Source organism: Phragmites australis, chromosome 2 (genome assembly GCF_958298935.1).
Source record: "Phragmites australis chromosome 2, lpPhrAust1.1, whole genome shotgun sequence".
Lineage (NCBI taxonomy): Eukaryota > Viridiplantae > Streptophyta > Magnoliopsida > Poales > Poaceae > Phragmites > Phragmites australis.
Genome location: NC_084922.1, coordinates 50,935,336 through 50,951,281, shown reverse-complemented (window position 1 = coordinate 50,951,281; position 15,946 = coordinate 50,935,336). Strand labels below are relative to the sequence as shown.

Here is a 15,946-nt window from a genome sequence, read left to right as displayed (position 1 = left end):
CAAATTTTCGTTCAAAAACACCACGTTTTCGTTTTGATGAAGCGCAGAACTGGATTCTTGTTTGTCTGTTACATTTGGGCTGTCCTCTGTTGATGTTTGTTCGTAAAATTAAAACGCACAGAAATGCCTCGACTAATTTCCTGCGATCGCTGCCCTTTATCTGACCGGAACTTGCTACGATCTAGAAAACTGGACCGAAACACAGTGCAAACTGATAATGTAGAACGCATCTCAAAATGTCTAGGAACACAAAACATTCTGATTTCCTATCGAGTTGAGTCCCATTCCACACATCGCTATTCACCTGTGGAGGCTGATACTGTCTCTGGTAATATAACCTCTCCAACAAACAACACATCGTTGATCCTTCTCTTTCTACAACACGAGCCACACTAATATTACAGTACAGCAAACAGTATCAAGTCCCAGGTGGACGAAACTAGCTTTTCCAAAGAAAAGCAATATTGGAGTACAACAGGTGCGACAATCGAATGGTCAGAGCAAGTCAATGGAGGCTATCCCATGAATCCGGAGATGCCAAGCTTATCGGCAACATTGTACATTACTAGATCATTCCACACTGGTCCGAACAATCGCTCGCCTCCGACTATAAAAGTCGTGGCCCAGGTGATCAGTACCAAAGAGAAGATGGTGAAGCCAATTGCGGATCGCACAATATCTGCACACGACATTCACATGTGTAAGAAACTGCAAATGACAATGCCATCACCGGACGTAATGGCATCTAACCAAGACAGAGACGACAGGGGTTATTGAGTTAAGCTAGTAAGAAAAGAAGTAAAAGAATAAAAACTAGTGGCGATAACGTATTTCCCAACGATAATGCAGAGAACTTGGAAAAAGGCTATCACATGAACTTAAATAACCCCAGATAGCCTCTAATTTAGATATTTTCTTCGATTTGTTTAACCTGCAGTCTACAAAGAAATTCCAACCTTATAAATGGCACAACAAATCAACAAACAATTTGAGGTCAACTACACTTTTTAGCCCATATGAGTACTATGGCTCTAAAAAACCAGACATCCATTTCTCAAGAGGCATAAGAAAGTGAAAGTCAGAGTTTTTTAGATGAAAAGGAATTAGATTTACCTCTTACCACCATAAGGAAATATCAAAGCGAACCTAGTAGTAGCATATATTTTCAAACTATGCCATAAGGAAATAACCATGCCACTGGGAAGCCTCAGATTGGTTCAAACTATGGTGCCCCTCTCATTACAAGAAACTAAAAAACTGTAGTATGTCCCAAAAATTACTTCAATATTTCTGAAAAATCGTTTCCAACGATAAGAACATACTGAATGGCAAGAAATTGATTTCACAGAACTACTGAATTTTACATAATCATACAAACATAATGCTGTTTTCCAAGCAGTACTCAATTACGAAGCATGGCCATATATATAGCAGTTAACCTAATTACTCTGTACAAGACAGCTTAATTTCTGACTGGATGTTACTCAAATTCTTTTAACAAGTGATGGTCCAACTCATTGTGACTTTTTTAGTCAGGGATACTACTTAGAATGTGCTTTTGCAGACTAAATCGAGGTGCCTAGATAGAATTAATGTTCACCTGAACTAAAGATCACACTCCAACAACAGCCTACAGTTTCGACACAAAACTTTGCACCTATCCAACTCATAGAGTCATACTAAGACCAATTAATCTCTTAAGAACCACTACAACGTCACATATGCACAAAGTTAGAGAGTAATGGAAATATTTCAGCATCCAACATCGCGAGAGAAAATCACTAAAGCTGTCATGTTCAACGCAACACAGGCCGATTCGAACCTAAATGACGAATCAGACAGTTCAAGGGCGGTCAAACCACCAACACATCGCATACTAGCATTACGATAAGATCAGATATTTTACGCAAGAACGAAGAGGTGAAAAGAGGAGGAGGAAGAAGGGATCTCAGTCTCACAGGGGCGGATGGGGGCGAAGGTGGCGGGCGAGGATGCGGCCGGGGAGCGGAGGATGGGCCAGAAGTAGCAGCAGTTGATAGCCCAGAGGAAGGGAAGGCACGCGAACCCCCACAGGAAGAAGCGCCGAGCATGGCCCTCCGCCTCCTCCAGCGGCAGCCCCAAGGGGCCGTCCACCGTCGCCCAGACGTCCGGTGGAGGGGGGAAGCGGGGGGCGGCGGAGGATGGCCGGCGGGGGAGAAGGCCGGACTCCTCGTCTTGGGGCACTACCCTCGCCTCCATCGCTCTCTTTTACTTTTCTTTTCCGAGTTTTTTTACTTACTCGTTTCGTACTGTTGTTTACTTCTCCCCTTTAAATCTACCTTATAACTCCGAATAAAAAAAATAAAACAGAAAAGCTCGATTAACTTTCACAAGATCACATATTTTATTATATTCATAAATGTAGAAAACTATCTTGTTTTTTTAGCTGCAATCAGTCGAAGCTTTGTGGTCACGTGTTTCACCACACATCATATTAACAATTGAATTTTTATTTCCACCGTAAAAATTGGGTTTAAATGTCACTATCATAAGGAACTAGATTATATCATATATGAATCCTAAGAACATAATCCTAGGTTTAGTGCTACCGGCCAAAATATAAATGATTTTTTCCGACAAATATGACCGCAAACCTAGATTTTCTACAAAATTCACACTAAAAACTCGGATGTCTTTAAAATCGACTTTGAAGCAGCTTTTGGTTTTGTCTTTCAAACCGACAAATATGCTTTGCCTTTTGAACTGACAAATATGATTCAGCTAGCTGATTTGGATTTGGGTCCAAATGGATTGGGCTTAAATTCATCACTGAATCATTCAGATAAATCCCCCTATATTTGTCTCGCTTAATGATTTGCACAATGCCTGGTAAAAAATTCCCTCATCCGTGCAAGCGATCTAGGTTTTGCAGTGGGTATTGGTACGAAAATTGTCCTTATAAGTTTGGTTGAGTTTTGGAACGCTGGACATTCATATTATATACATGATTGTTGCACAACATTTTACGACGACACCTACAGAGAAACAGAGGGAGCAGTCCGGAGTCTGCGCCAGTGTTGGCTCGGGTCATTCTTTATATTCGAATCACAGCCCAAAAGCATCGTCGACGGCAAATTCAATAAGTAATACAAAAATTGAGTTTATATTCGAATACAATACAACGACTTTTAGGGCATGCTGGGAAGCTTGGTTTTATATCCAAAACCCCTGCAAATTGCAGACCTTAAATTTTTTCTGAGCTAGTTTGAACATTGGTATTTAGAAGTATGGTCAGCAAACTTTTTTTTACCACCGGTTTCGGCTCCACCCGTCAAATGGAGAAAATCGAGTGACGAGGTCTGGAAATAAACACGACAACTATAAGGCTCGCCCAACCGAGTCTCGTGCTCGATGCCCTTGACGGCAACCGAACCTTCACGGTGATGGCGGCCAGCCTCATCGGAGATGACGATGAGCCCTCGCCCATGGTAACCTATGAGTTCCCCTACCCTATGGTAACCTCTGCCTCACGCTCTCCCACGTCAACCTCTCCCTTCCCCTCCTCTGGCGGATGTCGGCGCCGATCTGCTATTGATGACTTGGTTTTGTTGGTTAATAATTCCCTTGGCTTCAATCTTACAGTCTGACGACCACATCGTGCGTAATTGTTGTTATTGCTTGAGTTAGGTGGTTCTTGATTCATCTTTTTTACACGGATTACTATTGGTGCTCAATTTCCGTGGTTCTTGATCCACTTCATGTCGTTTCATATGTGATTAGCAGAGTGGCTAATTTATGAGTTATGTGATTAGCATATGATGTTATCGCACACGAATTAATAGAGATTTGATGGGATGCTCACCACCCATACCAAATTGTTTAGTGCAAGTATTATTGGTGGCTTAGGATTGATCTGCTTTGTCTATGAGCCACCTGTGACGAGAATTATAGAGTTGGAGCTGAAATAATTCTTTGATGACACCTACTCACATTAATCTTCTCACTTTTAATTTCTTCCCTTTTTAATCTGGGTAGCAGAGACGCGAAACAATGGCAGATTGCCTCGTATTGGCAGCTATGTACAACGCTGAATGGTGACCCGGCCGAGAACAGGACATGTCATGCTCCGGACAAGAATGGCAACCTCTCATGGAGCCAGTAGCCAGCAGCTTTGACTTGGGAAAAGTAACTCTGCAATATATGCACACGCATCTTTTATCTTAGTGTTATTTTTCTTATCTGTCTGTTGATTCTCTAGTACATAAACGGCCGAGATAGAAGTATGTGTGCAGCTGACTGTAAAAGTTTCCCTTGGGTGCGTCCGTGAGCCCATCATATTCTCTGTAGTCCAGCTTGTCCAACTGCAAAAAAATAACCACATGTACAACGAGGGTCAGTGATTTGCTGATGGCAACCTCTGCTAACTCTGACTGATTTCAGTGCCTTGATTACCATGTGATAGTACCAGCATTGCTGTTTTTATTTCCTCAGACAGGTCGATTATATGGCTAGCAGAGTGTTAGTAAAACCTCTTAGATATCTATACCTTGATGAGCATGTAAGTTGGTAGCCATGGTGGTAAAGTTGCCGGTTGCAGCCGAGCCCATCGAGGTGTCGCATCTCCCCGTAAAAAGGTCTCAAAGAAGACCAGGTAAGGGAGTCCTGTTTAAAAAAATAAAAAAAAGTTAGTAGCCATGCAGGTGGTGTTGGAATCCCCACCCACGCGATCTGTGGGAAGTAAGGTGAGGATTATTCAGTCACGTCAAGAGGAAACCCAAAGACAAAAGGCATTGTTGATCTCTGAAAACCTCTTCTCCATTGCGGAGCAGTACAGTGAAAGAGTAAGAAACGATGCTGAGCAGCCAGAGGCAGAGAAATTAAGCATGCATGGAGCAGGAGGTGATGTCGTACGTACCAGGGCATACTTCCCAGTCTCAAAGATTCTGATGTCCAAAACCTGCACTTGGTAACAATCGAAAGGGTCAATGGCGATTGATGCATGCATTTACGTACACTGAACTGAACTGAACTGAACTGAATGAAATGCTGTACTGTAATAGCCGATGAGAGATTTGATTTTTGGAATGGAGAGCTAGCATTGCAACAAGATCTGCACGCAAAGAGGTTACCTCGCCGCGGTCTTTGTATATGTAATGTAGACCCTTGTAAAAGGGTGGGTGCCCCACTGACTGGTACTGAAAAATAACACATCATGTGCAGGAGTGAGCCAAGTTTTACATTCGAGACAGAACCGACAGGTATGCTCACATGTATGCAGTTCAGGTACTTCTCCTTCTCGACACGCACAATCTGCCCTTTCTTCACTGTATGTATGCACACAAAAAAGGTAGGGGAGGGACACAGAATTCAGTTCATTAAGGACAAGATAGAATTGCATCTCGATCGTAAGAGCAAGCGTCTTTCTTACTCGAGTAGACCGGCTTCTTCTTCAAGATCATCTTTGGCGCCGGAGACGCTGCGGCTGCTTTGGGAGCAGCCGGCTTCTCCTCCCCGGCCGGCTCGGCGGTGACTGGAGCGGCGCAACGACGCCGGGCCGATGATGCCCGTCTCGCCGAGAGCTTCCATGGCAGAGAAGGCGAAAGCTTGGCGGTGCCACACGAAGTGCACCGCGGCAGATAAGGCGCGCTAGACTTGACTGGACATCGCCTTCAGCACATAAGATCCCGCATCTGCTTGTTGGCCCCATAACGAGCTTGAGCCTGGCGGTTCCAATCTACGGACCAACTAAACATCTACGGCATACGTATATAGTCTTAGTCTGGAATAGGAAAAGGGTGCTCTGGTAATACGTATTTTTAGTCGTCGCTTTCACTTTTTTTTTTTTGAGAAAACCGGGTTGTATTTCACACATATATGCAAAGTATTACTTAGTACATTGCAGCCCTTAGAAAGACAACCCTGAAAAAAAAAACAGAAGTCGCTATCACTTGAACTAGTTAAGGTGAAGGAGAGAGAGAGAGTAAAGTCTCATTTGGTAGAGCTATATGAGCTGATTTCGTTTCGAAATTACTCCCAACGCTGTTAAACGGGTTGATCAGGGAGTGATTCCGTGCGGGAATCACTTTTCCGTTTTGTATAGCGAGGTGGGAGCTGAAAAAATTAGCTTCTACTTGATTCCTGACTAATTCTTCTCGATTTCAACACAATATCCTCTTAAAAATCATTTCCATCACTAACATACCAAACGATTTTACAAACAGAATCATTTTCATCGTAGAATCACTCTCACCCTACTTCCACCACAAAATCACTCTCACCCTACTTCCACCACAAAATCACTTTCACCATAGAATCATTTTCACCCTACTTCCACCACAAAATCACTCTCACCATAAAATCACTCTCACCCTACTTCCATCATAAAATCACTCTCACCACATAATCAAAGCTCTACCAAACGACCCCTAATACTTTGCATAATCTGGAGTGCTGCTGGTCCACGTTTGACCATCAGTCCGGGCCCACAAGCTGACGCGGCTTTTGGACCACATCCACACGGACGCGGTTGTCGTCTTCCCTGCCACTTCGAAGCCTCCGCCCACCCGCTAACTCGTGGGACCCGTCCTGCACGCTCTGCCTCTGAGAACCCACTGACACGTGGGGATGGTCTGGTTTAAAAAGGCCCTCCCCTTTCGGGCCACGCTTCTTCACCAACTCCTCCGCGTCCGTCCCACGTCGCTTGCGTCCCTTCTCTGACTCATGGGCCACTCGGCGTCCCGCCCCAATGCCGGCGGCGACGAGCCGCTGCCCTCGCGCTTCACGCGCTTCCGCCGCCACCTCCGCCTCCACCACCACCACCGCCACCGCCACCGCAACGGGTCCGCCTCAGGTCAAGACTCGGCGTCGGGGAAGGCCGTCGCCGCCGACGATTTCGCCGGCATCGCGCGCATCCGGATAGTCAAGGTAGGGTGCGCTCGCCCACTCCGTTACCTTCTAGGCTCCGCTCGGGGCTGGGCGGGCGGAATTGGTATATTCGGATCGTATCTGTGTGCCTGATTATTTCTGTTCGCTGTCTGATTCGGTTGGTGGGGCAGGCGGATATGCAGTTCAAGGACAAGTTCTTCGCGTGCCTGTCTCTTGGGGAGCGCACGTACCGTACTGACAAGTCCGACAAGTGCGTCATTTTTGCTTCCTGTACCTTTACTCCTACTATGTTTGATCCAGTTCCGAGCTAAACTGTTCATCGATGTGAAATAGTTACCGAGCCCTCTAACTAGCAACTTTTAACTCACACACGGGTTTTTAGAAAGACCCTATACTATATTAGTAGTCAAGTATAAAATTACAACAGCTACTTCATATCGTGATTTGGCTTGCCTGTACTTCCTTCTTACTTGAAATGTATTTTATTAGCCTCATGTTGAGACGCATCTAATACCTTTTTTTTTCTGCCTCCAATCTGCGAACATTTGTTGCAGTACTCACAGGCCTGTGTGGAACTCAGTGAGTAAGCTGCAAGTTTTCTCTGTGCACTGTGCTCCTTCTGAGTGTCAATTTTAGATTACTGCTGTATCCAGTTAAGCGTTATTATGATAATGTTGATAAATTTGCAGGAAAAGAAAGTTATAGTAGAAACCAATGGACCTCATATTGCACGTATCTCCATTTTTGAGGTATCTGCCCTTGCATTAACTAAATGTATGCTAGTCTACAAGCCTAACTGTATTACTTTATTCTGTTAGCATTTCATGTACAATGCTTCCACATAAGCAAATTATTAGTGAACAGCTTCGAAAGAACATGTATTGATGGAAGTATAAGTCAAACGAAAATTGCGATACAGTGGCGTTACATACTTTCTACATTTTCGCAGACTAACCGGTTTTCCAAGAGTACTTTGGTTGGTTACTGTGAAGTTGATCTCTTTGAAATGCTTACTAAGGTAACACTGTTCTTCATCTCTTTATCTTTATCTCCCTATCCAGACGGTTTCTTATTTTCTTTTGAAGAGACACATGTTCTCTTCAGTCTAGTAGGTTGTTGTACCTTTTTGCAAGAGAAGATTCTAGGGATTGTTTTGTGTTTATTTAAGTGAGTGGCACAATGTAGAGTATGTGGATTCAAATGTATATGCATATGCACAGCATATCTGCCCCGTTTATTTGTTGATATGGCTGAGACTAGAAGCTTTCTGTTCCTTTAGAATGTAAATCTTATGTTCCATAATAAACAAATTGGTAATGTTTTAGAACTATCGGTGGACCTGAAATTCATTATTCAATTGTTATTATTGAAATTTCCCATATCAGGACTTGGAGGAACACTCTGAGGACCTTTCTCTGTTGGACCCATCATCACCCAATACTACAGTGGGTAGCATATCCATCTCCTGTCACATCGAAGTAACTGCTCTTGCTTATTTATTTTATCATCAGAACTCATTGGGCATCGTCCAAGTACTAATTTTTTTGTCCATTGGTTCTATTGCAGGATCCTGTTGAAACAGAACAAAGCTTTGCCCGTCGTGTCTTAGCTATAGTGGTATTATTTTAATACTAACACCATGTCGCCATATATGATTAGTACTTAATAATCATGACACTTGAAGAATGGATATTGCCAAAGTTTCGTATTCTGTTTATGATTAATTGTGAGCGTGTGATGTTTGGATATAATAGCTGTACAACTGTAACAAGTGATTGCATTGGTACTGCAGCATTTCTCTGCATTGCAAGTTCTATTTGGGCTGCATAAACAAGAACTCTTCAATAATCTGAAGACTATTGCTTACCATTTGTCAGGACGCTAGGTTCCATTTTGCTGCTTTGGTAGTCTGAACTTTTAACTAGGTACCATTTCCCCCTATGAACATGGAATTAAGTTCATGTGGGACAAATTGAACTTTAAGTACCCTAGTGTAAGATGAATATAAAAATTTGTTTTCTATTAAGAAATGTTAAACTAAGGAGTGTAAGGTAAAGCGCCAACAGAATTGTAAAGAGAAACCTATTAGGGTGTGATGGACTGATGGTTTTTGTAGTAAAAACATTTGGGATTTCTACAAATTCGGCTCTTCCTTTTTTCTTTTCCAATCTGATTTTATGCAATGAATATGCCTTTGTGCACTATTATATGCCTTATTTACCGCAGTTGCGCCTCTTTTAGTTTTGTTGTCGTTGTTGCTATCACTAAGCATTCAACTCAAAGACAATATTCCTTAATGTGCAGTGTTCATCAGTCACCTGACTAAAGCTGCAACCTGCATGATTTCAAATATGCTGCTTGTCAATTTCACATTGCATGCCGTTAATTCTTTGTATTCCACCCTGCATGGCATAACATTGCTCGTGCTACAACAGGACTACAATGAAGATGGAACACTTTCCTTATCCGAATTCTCAGACTTAATGAAAGCTTTTGGTAATAAATTAGCAGTTACAAAGGTTAGATTTTGTTCCATTTACTTCGAGATTATGTCCCTTGTAGTTGTATTCAGTCCCTTCTGCCAACAGTATTCTATTAATTTCTTTCATACATTAGATTGAAGAGCTTTTCCGCCAAGCGGATACAAATGGTGATGGCACGGTTGACATAGATGAACTGGCAGCACTACTAGCTGATCAACAAGAGAAGTAACAAATTGCTACTTCTTCACGTCTAGTTATGTTTCAAAATTTAGTTATTGATAAGCTCTAAAATGTAGCTGTATCGTTGATTATGCTGCCCCCTTTTTCAGAGAACCACTTATAAGTAACTGCCCTGTCTGCGGTGAAGTTCTTGGAAAATATGATAAAATAAATGATATGATACATATGACACTTTGCTTTGATGAGGGAACTGGTAATCAGATTATGACTGGTGGATTTCTAACCGATAAGCAGGCTTCATATGGGTAAGATGCTTCATTTATTGATGAGCCTGAGTGTCTGACTACTGCCATTTTCCCCATGTTTATTATGAAATGTCATGCAAATATGAGCAAGTTCTATAGTCATATAGTTGTCATGTGCAGGTGGATGTTCGAGCTGAGTGAATGGGCGCATTTTTCGACGTATGATGTTGGTTTGCACTCTGGCTCTGCAGCTTCACATATTCTGGTGTGTATCAGTTTCTCCATTTGTTAGATTAACTCAAAGTTGTAAATGAAGGAAGCTATGCCAATTGTATTGCTCCTTTCTTCCATTAAATCAACACTGTGATATAAGGTTTTCGACCGGCGAACAAAGAGGATAGTTGAAGAACTTATTGACAGAAAAATTGTGTTGTCCATGAGGGCTTTATACCAATCAAAAGTAGGGCTCACTCTTATCAATACAGGTATGTTGGAGCAATATAATCTTAGTTTCTCATATTTTCCATCAAGGATTTATGTAATCACATCTTGAGAAGGTACACTTGATAGATTCGTTCAAAATGATCTGAATTTCCTTCACTTGTAAACATTCAACAACTACTTAAGAATGCTGGCTTGTGAATTGACCTAGTGTGATGTATAACAAGTTTTCCTCAATCAATGTTTAGTTGGTGAGCAGGTTATGAACAAGAAATAACTGTTCGATCACCAATTACAATCCTGCATTTAAACGGGATGATCTAAATTCGTGCAGCTCATCACACCCTTGTACACATGTAGCTGTAGACAAGACAAACCTCAATTACTGTGACATACTTAAGAAACCAGTGTACAAAAGCCATTGCATGAAATATGTTTGATTTAGGACTCTAGTGTTTTTTAGTACAACCTCAAAGAGCGATTATTTGCTGTATTCAAATTAGAACATCTGATATTTACACCTATCACAACTATTTTTTCTTATCTAGAATTGGTCTTTATCACCACCTAATATGTGCACCTCTATATGGACTAATAGCTTTGGTGTAACTGCGATTGTTGTCATGCAGGTGTTAAAGATCTCTTGAAGAATCTATCTGAGAAGCAAGGAAAAAAGATGAACTCGCTGGAATCTGCCAAAGATATTCCCAAGTTCCTTGAGTTATTTAAGGTGCAGAGTATGGACTGAACTTTTGTTTTACTCATTCTCCATAAAGAACATGCACATGAGTTACAAATCTAACAAAACTTAGAGAGCAATATTGTGGTCTAATATACATGTTGTAATTTCTTATCCCCAGTTGTGCCTGAGCTATGCTGTTTCTCAGTGTTCTTTTTTTTTTCTCTTTTCATAGCTCAGTAGTTTGTTTTTACAAAATACACATATCATTATCTGTCGGAGACTCGGAGCTGTTTCAATCCCAGCATTTGGTAGTTTTCACCTTTTCATTTTCAAGCAGCATAAGTACTGTGGATCAAAAGTCCTTGTCCTTGGACATAAATGAAATAAAATAGTGATTACAACAAATTTCAAAAAATAGTGTACTTTATGAAGTTTTGTAATGTTTCGCTAGCAGAACTTTATGTTGTGCCTTCAAACGGTGCATGGTCAGACACATAGAATGTGTGGTATGTGAAGAGGAAGTTTGTTTTAAACAACTTTTGGAGTAATTCCAAGCAGGGTTTGTGATCCCGGAAGTCTATACTGGTTACTGAAGACCTACTTTTGGAAATAATTGTATAGAAACTTCAAAAGCAAAGAACAATGCGAGCACGCACCGGACTCGTCTCCAGCGGCGGCTTTGCGTTGTGGAAGAAGAGAAGCAGGGAAGGGGAAAGAGCGGTAGCGGCGGCTTGCTTACGTTAGGAATGGAGTCGGGGATTGGGAGGTGGTAGTAGGTGGGCTGGATGGGCCAGCCCAATAGGCGATAGCCCATCTCTTTCCTTTATTCCCTTTTCTTTTCTTCTCTTTTTAAACCTGTGATGCATCTTCTTGTGGATTGGTCACATATGGACTAATGAGGAATGTGACACTATAGCAAATGGTTTCCCAGCAAATTTATAATTTAATATGTATTTTTTACTTTTATAAATTTAAAAAATTAATATATTAGATGAATCCTCGAATCCAATTTTCTAGCGTTTGCTGAATCGAACACCTGCACCACCGACACCCGCACCAGTGTCCCGGTAACACTGCTATTCAGTGGCTGAGCTTAGATCGACTCCTTAGAGGTAATGCAAAATTCTACATGTCTTCTGAAACATGTTTGCAGCACAGTCATCATTTCTGATGTTTTCAGCTCAATCTTAACTGTGTAATCTGAATCATGACGGCTCAGTTTGGTCAATGTATCGGTATTCTCGTTAGTGGTTTGACCACCTCTAATTCTTTCTAAATGCTAGCCATTTGGTCTTGTTGTTTATGTATCGATCCATTTTATTATTATCTATCTGAAATTCTTAATGTATGTTGAACATTTGCATTTTATATCAAACCATTGTTGTCAGCCTAGATATTAATTGTATATAACTGCAGGATCAAATTAATATGGATGAGGTCAAGGACCCTATCGAAAGTTTTAAGGTATGTACCTATGTTAGTAATGCCAGCCTCCATATTTATTGACTTATGGTCATCTCCCTTTTGTTTTAGGTTTCTATGTATGTGCAGATATTATCTTTGAAGTCAGTTTGTTTGTTCATCGCAACATATCCTACTAATGCTGAGAATTCAATTGAAGTGAATTACTAATTAGCTTCCTTATCCTACGAAAGCAATAAAATATTTAGGGAAAGAGATCATCTTGATTGGGAAGAAGGCTTCCAAATCCTTGCTACTGCCCACTGCTGCAGCAACGTGCATGAACAGTAGCGCTGCCGTATCAGCAGCCATAACAGTTATTGACTTATCTTGTTCACATTAGTTAGGATGTATTTACATGGGTCATATTTTATCAAAAGGCTACCAATTTGACACGTGCTAATATCTTTGAGGAATGCTGGATTGTTGTTGATGCGCTCCTAGCCCTGTTGACTTTTCCTTATGAATTACTCAGGACTTATTTGGATACGTGGGGATTAGACCCATTCCCTTCAGGTTGGTGGGAAAATGAATTGATTTCCCTGACAATCGGAAGGGATGTGGTCTATTTCATGCCTATCCAAAGAAGCCCTCTTTAGGCTTATGCTCATATATATTTGAGAGGTACATCGTTGCTGCCCCTATTATCTTGTCTGTTGGACTTCCAATAATACTAAATGTTTTTGGAATGAAGCAGTAGATATTGATTGAATGGTGCATTTGATTTTGAAAAGCCTTCATATGCACTTATTACTTATTCCTTGCAGACTTTTAATGAATTTTTCATTAGAGGACTGAAGCCTGGTGCCAGACTAATTACACACTATGATAAGGGCAGTATTGCTACCTGTGCTGCTGATAGCCGTTTAATGGCTTTCAGTTCTGTTGATGAGAGCACAAGACTTTGGATCAAGGTAAAGGCTAATTTTGATTAAATCAGTACATCACTACGAGCGTAGGTGCTTGCAATAAATGGAGGGCGGTATTTTCTGAACCAATCTAATCTCTCTAAAAGTGATGTCTATTACATATGATATGTTCTGATTTTTTGCCATCATATTTAGGAAAGCTTACCACATTAGCACCAGTGTATTAATCTGCAAGCAGTAATGTATATTGATTATCTGTTAACTTGTAGCTGGTGTTCAATGCCTGTCATCATCCGTTAGCCATTAAATCAAGGGTTTGGTTACAAACAACAATGAGTATGTCGTTTTTGAAGTGATATTTATGTAAAAATTGATGCAATAGGTTGATTGCTTTGCTTGTACTTTCAGGACACTGTAAAGATAAAAATGATTCTCGTGGTTAAGATAAATCCGTATAACAGGGTAACATGGATAAGACTGCAGCATTTATTGACGATTACCCATTACATTATCATTACTCAAATGTTGTAATCAAGTAAATTTCTTTTACTACATGGGACATGATCGTCTAAGCACAATATGATCCTTCTTATGGTAGAGTGTTTAGTTGAAGTCTCATTGTAGTATGTCTTCTGTTCCTAGGGCCGCAAATTTTCAATTGAGGGTCTCCTTGGGACGGGTGTGTGCTCAGATGCTTTAAGCAATGGATCATTAGTAATTTTCCGGCTTGCACCTCAGGTACATCTCCTTGTTAAGAAAAATAATCCTCACGTGTTAAGACTGTTTTATTATGGGGCTGTCTTATGGTTCGAAAAGAAGCCAGTTATGCATCTTATTTTATAATCTGCAGGATTATCATAGGTTTCATGTACCCGTCTCAGGGACTGTGGAGAAATTTGTGGAAGTTCCTGGGTACCTGTACACGGTATAGAATACTTAAATTGGCATGCTTTCATGCCTGTGTGTGCAAAGGGATGTGTTCGTGTCTTGTTCTCTTTCTACCATTTCTCAGTATTCGACTAACGCTGATATCTTTCATTCGATAGGTCAATCCCATCGCTGTGAATAGCAAGTACTGTAATGTATTTACAGAGAACAAAAGAGTTGTCTCAATAATATCAACTTCCGAGTTTGGAAAGGTTTGCATTTTTCCTTTTTCCTTGTATGTTACCAGGCACCCACTTACTGATATTCCTGCTGTCGGAATTCTGGGATAATTTTACTCCATTCAGTTGTGAGCAAACTAAACATAATAGGATGCTCAATGCTCATATAGCCTGGACTCTTCTCCCCATTCTGTCTTAAATCTTTGGGATCAGTAGGACCAGAGGAGACCCGTAGAATTTTTCAATATCGGTTTGTGAAAGTGCATTGTTTGATTCCCTTGGTTACTTGAGATAAACTGATGAACTCAGAACGTCCTGGCGCGGTGCTTGTGCTTGTGCTTGCATACCTAGTACAGTGTGGCACCTAGTACAGCAACCCAGTAGCTTGCTTACCTGTCCGTTACTCACCATGCAATACTTTTTTTCTGATGGCATGATTCAGGTAGCATTTGTTGCCATTGGAGCAACCATGGTAGGAAGCATCACATTCTTGAAAAATGAGGGTGACTACGTCCACAAAGGAGACGAGGTTTTTCTTCATGCTTGGTCCCTTACTCCCTCTAGTTAAAGTGTCCCCAAAACACATCTTTAACTATTACTTTTTGTGTAGTATGTTTATAGAATATAGCAAAGTTATACTATTATGAAATTATTTTTCAAGACAAATCTATCCGTATCGTTTTAAAATATTCAAACTCAACATATAAATAGTAATTTGTAACCGAAGTTTGAAAATGTTGATTGCACTGTGCACGCAAGTCAAAACGACACTTATTTGTGATTAAAGGGGTATTATGTTCTAAGAATTCTGATGCTTGAGTTAATTTGCAAGTTGTCTGATTCATCTTTTTTTTTCCAGTTTGGGTATTTCTCATTTGGAGGGAGCACGGTAATATGCGTCTTCGAAAAGGTTTGCTCATCCTCGTTTGCTGACTATTTTCTTTTAGTTACCCATGCATATTGTGGAAACGGAACTATTTCTCAAAATTGACTTTCTATGACAGGATGCGATAGAATTCGATGCTGATCTTCTGGCCAACAGTGGAAGGTCACTCGAAACCCTTGTTTCTGTTGGCATGACTTTGGGCGTCTCCAAAAGAAACCAGAAATGTTCGAATGAGTGACGGAGGTTAGGAGATGTGCCATGGTACAAAGCTACAAAATGCGTATAGATTAACAGTAGGGTGTATTTGCAGCTAGCAACTGCCATTTTTATTTTTATTTTTACTTTTACTTTTTATTTTTTGTGAGATCCATGGTTTTGTTAATTCCATATTTTCTTAGTAGTAAAAGGCTGGGCTCTTTATTCACATCGATCACGAAAGGGTGGGTGCCCTATTCACAACTAACTATTAAAGAGAACTGTTAAGCCATGTTGTCTTACTGCAGGAACCCACGGCTAATCACGAATGTGTAATCCAAACTTTAGAACGAACAAATATATGAAAATTTTCCTTAGGACGTGAATTACAACAATAAGCCAGCCAAGCTGATATAAACCAAAGGTCGAGTATTAGGTGGTAGTAGTCTCTGAGCTGATGAAACCAAGATGCGTAATAATGTTTGTGGAAATGATAATGTTCGAGGCATCAAACTGTCCGTTTAGCCTGCAGCC

General features: G+C 40.8%; 3 protein-coding genes across 8 annotated transcripts; 1 reads left to right on the top strand and 2 right to left on the bottom strand.

Moving 5' to 3' along the window:
* Nucleotides 1–237: 237 nt before the first annotated feature.
* Nucleotides 238–2,300, bottom strand: LOC133909644 (probable gamma-secretase subunit PEN-2). The gene is made up of 2 exons (XM_062352169.1): nt 1,959–2,300; nt 238–679 (listed from the first exon to the last, which is right to left on the bottom strand). Exons 1-2 carry the CDS (start codon nt 2,236–2,238, stop codon nt 516–518), a joined length of 444 nt encoding a protein of 147 aa, XP_062208153.1. The 5' UTR covers nt 2,239–2,300; the 3' UTR covers nt 238–515.
* Nucleotides 2,301–3,479: 1,179 nt separating this feature from the next.
* On the bottom strand, nt 3,480–5,729 carry LOC133909643 (uncharacterized). Of its 6 annotated transcripts, none has more exons than XM_062352167.1 (6): nt 5,408–5,727; nt 5,248–5,303; nt 5,109–5,174; nt 4,895–4,936; nt 4,526–4,641; nt 3,480–4,340 (listed from the first exon to the last, which is right to left on the bottom strand). In XM_062352167.1, the coding sequence occupies exons 1-6, from the start codon at nt 5,436–5,438 to the stop codon at nt 4,127–4,129; spliced, it is 525 nt and encodes a 174-aa protein (XP_062208151.1). In that variant the 5' UTR covers nt 5,439–5,727; the 3' UTR covers nt 3,480–4,126. The 6 variants fall into 6 exon arrangements, 3 of the variants coding, with proteins under 3 accessions (XP_062208151.1, XP_062208150.1, XP_062208152.1); XM_062352166.1 differs by having other exon boundaries at nt 3,484–4,340; nt 4,526–4,707; XR_009908413.1 differs by having other exon boundaries at nt 4,317–4,340; nt 4,895–4,998; nt 5,109–5,728.
* Nucleotides 5,730–6,639: 910 nt separating this feature from the next.
* On the top strand, nt 6,640–15,641 carry LOC133909641 (phosphatidylserine decarboxylase proenzyme 2-like). The gene is made up of 21 exons (XM_062352163.1): nt 6,640–6,903; nt 7,035–7,114; nt 7,419–7,443; nt 7,554–7,613; nt 7,814–7,882; nt 8,250–8,342; nt 8,431–8,481; nt 9,300–9,383; nt 9,481–9,572; nt 9,677–9,832; nt 9,953–10,037; nt 10,146–10,257; nt 10,843–10,943; nt 12,312–12,359; nt 13,124–13,270; nt 13,868–13,963; nt 14,076–14,150; nt 14,272–14,364; nt 14,774–14,860; nt 15,191–15,241; nt 15,336–15,641. Exons 1-21 carry the CDS (start codon nt 6,700–6,702, stop codon nt 15,453–15,455), a joined length of 1,929 nt encoding a protein of 642 aa, XP_062208147.1. The 5' UTR covers nt 6,640–6,699; the 3' UTR covers nt 15,456–15,641.
* Nucleotides 15,642–15,946: the final 305 nt, after the last annotated feature.